We start from the raw sequence: 6,395 nt of genomic DNA on the forward strand, positions 1-6,395 counted from the left end.
TAACCTTTATTTATTTATCTGTTATTTTACCAGGTAAGTTGACTGAGAACACGTTCTCATTTGCAGCAACGACCTGGGGAATAGTTACAGGGGAGAGGAGAGGGATGAATGAGCCAATTGTAAACTGGGGATTATTAGGTGACCGTGATGGTTCGAGGGCCAGATTGGGAATTTAGCCAGGACAGCGGGGTTAACACCCCTACTCTTACAATAAGTGCCATGGGATCTTTAATGACCTCAGAGAGTCAGGACACCCGTTTAACGTCCCACCCGAAAGACAGCACCCTACACAGGGCAAGTTCCCCAATCACTGCCCTGGGGCATTGGGATATTTTGTATTTTTTTAGACCAGAGGAAAGAGTGCCCTCCTACTGGCCCTCCAACACCACTTCCAGAAGCATCTGGTCTCCCATCCAGGGACTGACCAGGACCAACCCAGCTTAGCTTCAGAAGCAAACCAGCAGCGGTATGCAGGATGGTATGCTGCTGGCAACCTACCAGTCAATCTTCAAATCTGTGACTTAAAAAACACCAGATATGCAATTCAAACTTCAAAAACTATAAATAGCTGCTAGTAGGGTGCCATGGCAACAATATAACTTATAGGTTGGCCCTGATACTGAGGCTGGTCCTGACAAGACCCCGACCGCATGCGCTCGCAAACGTACGTACAAATAGAGCCTTTACATAGTAATCAATAGGCATACAATTCAACTTCAGTAGCCACTAATCAGGACAGGGACAGCCGTCTTACAACACCTCTGCACTGATGAACGACCTTACATTGACCACATCCTCAACCCCTCTACTAGGGTCAATGGTGATGACAGGAAAGGGTGCGCAAAGCTGTCATGAAGGCAAAGGGTGGCTACTTTGAAGAATCTCAAATATATTTTGATTTGTTTAACACTTTTTCGGTTACTACATTTTTTGGTTACCACATGTGTTATTTCAAAGTTTGGTGTCTTCGGTATTATTCTACAATGGAGAAAATAGTAAAAATGTAAAATAAACGAGTAGGTGTATCTAAACTTCTGACTGGTACTGTATGTGTGTGTGTATCGAACAACGGTGATGACATTGGGAAGGGATCACTAAGCTTCTAGAACAGACTGTACAACAGATAGCCTCCTAGGTCAAATAAAATAGTATTTGTCACATTTCTCAGAATACAACAGGTGTGGACTTTACAGTGAAATGCTTACTTAGGAGCCATATCCCAACCATGCAGCGTTTTAAAAGTAAGAAGGAAAACAATAGGGGTTGAGGTAATTCAAATTGGTTGCATACACATATTTATCCTATGTTATTATGTGTGTAGCAAAATGCTTGTGTTCCTAGCTCCAAAGGTAGTATCTAACAATACACACACACACATAAAAAGTCTACAGTAATATGTACTATTGTAGGTAGGTAGGGATAAAAGTGACAAGGCAATCAGGATAGATAAACAGAGTAGCAGCAGCGTATGTGAAGACTGTTAAAGTGTGTGTGTGTGTGTGTGTGTCGTCAATATGCATGTGTGTGTTTTGTGTGTGAGCATATGTAGTGTGAGTGTGTGTTGGAGTGTCAGTGTAGTATGTGTGTGTGTGTTGGAGTGTCAGTGTAGTTTGTGTGTGTGTGTGTGTGTGTGTTGGAGTGTCAGTGTAGTATGTGTGTGTGTTTTGGAGTGTCAGTGTAGTATGTGTGTGTTTGTGTGTGTGTGTGTGTAGGTAGGTGAGCCAAGTTAGTGTAAATAGAGCCAGTGCAACAACGACAACAACAAAAAACAAAGGGAAATAGTACAGGTGCTGATCTGTTCAGCCGTCTTATGGCTTGAGGTTAGGAGCTGTTCAGGATCCGCTTGGTCCCAGACCTGGCGCTCCGGTACTGCTTGCCGTACAGTAGCAGAGAGAACAGTCTATGACTGGGGTGGCTGGAGTCTTTGACAATGTTTTAGGGCCTTCCTCGGCCACCGCCTGGTATGGAGGTCCTGGATGGCAGGGAGCTCAGCCGTAGTGATGCACTGGGCCGTACACGCACTACCCTCTGTAGTGCCTTGAGGTCGGAGGCCGAGCAGTTGCCATACCAGGTGGTGATGCAGCCAGTCAATATGCTCTCAATGGTGCAGCTGTATAACTTTTGAGGTTCTGCCCATGCCAAATCTTTTCAACTTCCTGAGGGGGAAGAGGTGTTGTCAGAGCAAACATACTTTTTGCGCTTCTTGGAACAGAGCAGAGCTGTTGTGAAGGAAGTTGTCAAGGAAGTGAGTTTTGCGTTTATACAGGACCTCCCGTCAACCAATCATGTCAATACGGAGCCCTCCGCATTGTCACAACATTTGTGATGTGCACAGCGATGCCTCTACATGCTTCCGCAAGCTCCGCAATTGCGTCATACGAAGCCTCCAACCACATTTTTCGGATCAAGCATAAATTGGCTTTTAGTTATGTGGACACAGAGGACCTTGAAGCTCTGGACCCTCTCCACTACAGCCTCGTCAATGTGAATGGGGGAGTGCGCGGGCCTCTGTTTCCTGTAGTCCACAATCAGCTACTTTGTACTGCTGACGTTGAGGGAGAGATTGTTGTCCTGGCACCACACTGCCAGGTCTCTGACCTCCCTAAGGTTATTTCTGTCCCGTAGTGTAGACAGGTTAACATTGACGAGGCCGGATTACCGGGACGCCTACTCATAGTATGTGCTGACCAGCTGGCAAGTTTTTTTTACTGACATTTTCAACCTCTCCCTAACAATAGTCCCTCTGCCCAAGAACGCCCCGTAGCACTCTCATCTGTAGCAATGAAATACTTTGAAAGTCTGGTCATGGCTCACAACACCATCAGCCCAGACCCACTCCAATTAGCGTACCGCCCCAACAAATGACACAATCTCTATTGCACTCCACACTGTCCATTTCCACCTGGACAAAGGAACACCTACGTAAGAATGCTGTTCATTGACACCATAGTGCTGAAGCTCATCACTACGCTAAGGACCCTGGGACTGAACCCCTCCCTCTGCAAATGGATGCGGACTTCCTGAGGAGCCGCCCCCAGGTGTTAAGGGTAGGCAACAACACCTCCGCCACGCTGACCCTCAACACGGGGGCCCCTCAGGGGTGTGTACTTAGTCCCCTCCTGTAATCAGTGTTCACCCACAACTGTGTAGCCACCCTCCACTCCAACACCAGTATCAAGCATCCCTACCATCCAAGACCTCTATATCAGGCAGTGTCAGAGGAAGGCCCGAGGTTTTGCCAGACTCCAGGCACCCAAGCCATAGTCTGTTCACTGTAGTTCCATCTGGCAAATGATACCAGAGCATCAGCTGTTGGACCAACAGGCTCCGAGACAGCTTCTACCCCCAAGCCATAAGAGTGCTAAATAGCCAGACTGCTAAATAGTCAATTAAATGGTATTGGAAGTATCTGCACTGACTCACCTACGCACACACTAGACTATACAAAACATTAGGAACACCTGCTCTTTCCATGACATAGAATAACTAGGTGAATCAAGGTGAAAGCTATGATCCCTTATTGATGTCATCTTTTAAATCCACTTCATTCAGTGTCAATGGAGGGGAGGAGACAGGTTAAAGAAGGATTTTTAAGCCTTGAGACAGTTGTGTGCGTGCCTAGGGCTGGGGCAGTCATGACATTTTGTCAGCCGGTTATTGTCATGTAAAAGACTGTCGGTATCACAGTAACTAAATTAGCAAACACTGTTAGCATCTCCAGGCCTAGTCAGTTCACCCTGCCTTCATGTACATATCTACCTCAAATACCTTATTATTATTATTATCATCATCATCTATCCTGATGTCTAGTCAGTTCACCCTGCCTTCATGTACATATCAACCTCAAATACCTTATTATTATCTATCCTGATGCCTAGTCAGTTCACCCTGCCTTCATGTACATATCTACCTCAAATACCTTATTATTATCTATCCTGAAGTCTAGTCAGTTCACCCTGCCTTCATGTAGGACCTCAAATACCTTGTACATGTACTGGTACTCCCTGTATAAAGCTCCACTATGTGTATTTTATTCCTCGTGTTACTATTATTATTTAATATTCTGCATCGTTGGGAAGGGATCGTAAGCAAGCATTGCAAAGCACCAGAAAGAAGCCTATTTTTCCCATTCGGGGTAGAGTTACATCCAGAAAGTTGGTGAAACAAAATAAATCACACAGCAAATGAAGAAATGAATGCAACAGCTAGGCCTATAATTTATTTTCCCGAGCTTAGAAACATTTAGCCCATAAGTGTTTGACTGTTGAAAGGCATTAGCAGCGTGTCATGATGTGTAGGGATAACGCTAACCCCATGCCATGCGTCTCTGCCAGGCCCTTGTTCCTCTGCGCTTGCCACCGAGCAGAGCAGCCCTTGTTCCTCTGAGCCTGCCACCGAGTTAGAGCAGCCATGATGAAAGCACAGCACAGGCAGATAACAGCAACAAAGAAGTTTCACAGAGAGAGGGAAGGGTTTAAGGAGAATACTGTCATTAGCAACAATGATACGCTAGGCTAATCTTGTGCTCTGTCTGACAGGAATCTGTACAAATAAGTAACACTGAAGCTCAAAACCCACACTGAGGTGCATCCCAAATGCCACCCTATTCACTATACAGTACACTACTTTTGACCAGGGGACTCTGGTCCAAAGTAGTGCAATATATAGGGAATAGGGTGGCATTCGAGACTTGTATTGTACTGTACCAGCTAAGGCTGGCACAACTACTATATAACGTGCAACCAATGATTATGGATGAACACCGTAATGAAAATAAAAAATACAAAAAAAATTATAAAATTGTGTGGAACGAACAGCCGGGCATTCGTGCGGTTTGAGTCTGTTTCTGCGGTAACATGGACTCTTAACAACGTGATGAAAAATTGTTGCTACTTGCTGAAACTGCAAACTAGTATTCGGTTGCCTAGGCAACACCCCCCACAATGCAGCAGCAGCACACATAGAAACAGAATGAAATTGGAACCTCATATGTACACTAGCAATGGCTGCCTTGTATTGTGATGCAATCATTTCTATGGTAATGTAGAATGTTCATTCAAATGATGTTAGGTGATGTGGCTCGTGCAATGGAATTAACTTTTTGTAATGCCAGTTGAGTTGAATGAACAAATCATAGTGCATATTTGAGTATTTTTACCTCCTGCTTTGCTCCTATGGGTACACTCGCAATGGCCTCCAGTCCACCCATTATGACATTGTTGACTTGAATGGGGATGCCCATTCTATTCATTCCATTTCTATGGCAGTCAAGAGCAGAGGAGAGGATATGCCCCCCCCCCCCCCTGAACGGTTATTACGGTCACATTGCCAGCCAATTAATATCATCCCAAATTCCATGACCATCACAGCCCTAGTACCAGCGTCTTGTTTTTGGAGACTAAGTCATGTTGTTGTGAGGTTTGACTCCAATTAACTTCAAATTGTCTGAACGTTAGATGGATCACTGGTTGTGGTGGAGAGTTGAACCTGATACTGCCATGTTGAAAACGTTTCCCTTGATACAGAGAATAGTATCACTTGAATAAGGGAAGGGAAATCTCTGTTTCACTCTCCCATACTATCCTCTGCTGTACATTACATCAAGCCAACAGATACACGAACACAGGCAGCATCAGGAACTGAACAGGGAAGCAGGTAAGTGTGTGTGTGTCGAGGTACTCACTGCTTTTGTTGTATGTGACCTTGGCCAGGAGTTTGTGGGCCAGGAGGATGTCTCCACTCTTCACTGCCACCAGGAGGTCCTGCTCCTTACCCATGATCGACCAGTGAGCACACACGGCCCTTACGAGGTCAGTAGTCTAAGCGGTCCTTGGCAGTCGAGGGCTCAACTTCACACAGTCAGGTGCATGGTGAGTCCTTCAGCTCTTCAAAATCAGATACAATGATGATGAACGTATAGAGGAGCGTCACAAAACACCCAAACCAGCCAGACAGTCAGTCTGTGTCAATCAGATTGGAACGGACCAGACCATTGTTATTAACTGGGTGAGGCTAGGCACCAGCACCACCAGGTCGTTTGGTTTCCAGAGTGTGTTTGTGTGTGGGGCCTGGTTGTTGTCTGTCCTGGTCTAAATTAAAATGTAGTATATCTGGAGTTGTCCTCAGGGCAGGGTGTGTCGCGTAGTCTACTAGTCCTCAGGGCTGGGTGTGTTTCGGGTTCTCCTCTGTGTCCGCCAACCTGGAACAGTAGAACCTGCCATTAGAAAACAGAGACATGCCTTCACGAGCTGGGAATTTACGACTATTCAATGAAAGCACTTGCAACCACATTCAATGAAACACCTTGCAAAGCTCAGTGTGGAGCCAACGCACTGCTAGGCTAGTACTAGTACATTCCAAGTATACAGCAATGTAAATGATAAACAAAAATGACT

At 45.4% G+C, this 6,395-nt stretch overlaps 1 protein-coding gene across 3 annotated transcripts in view; it reads right to left on the bottom strand.

Moving 5' to 3' along the window:
* Positions 1-5,899, bottom strand: part of LOC139376965 (caskin-2-like) — a 67,489-nt gene extending 61,590 nt beyond the window's left edge. For all 3 annotated transcript variants that reach the window (XM_071119995.1, XM_071119994.1, XM_071119993.1), the window contains exon 1: positions 5,684-5,899. In XM_071119995.1, coding sequence (XP_070976096.1) covers positions 5,684-5,777 — 94 coding nt within the window. In that variant the 5' untranslated portion in view covers positions 5,778-5,899. The remainder of the gene's footprint in view (positions 1-5,683) is intronic.
* Between the last annotated feature and the right edge of the window lie 496 nt (positions 5,900-6,395).

Source organism: Oncorhynchus clarkii, chromosome 20, assembly GCF_045791955.1.
Source record: "Oncorhynchus clarkii lewisi isolate Uvic-CL-2024 chromosome 20, UVic_Ocla_1.0, whole genome shotgun sequence".
Lineage (NCBI taxonomy): Eukaryota > Metazoa > Chordata > Actinopteri > Salmoniformes > Salmonidae > Oncorhynchus > Oncorhynchus clarkii.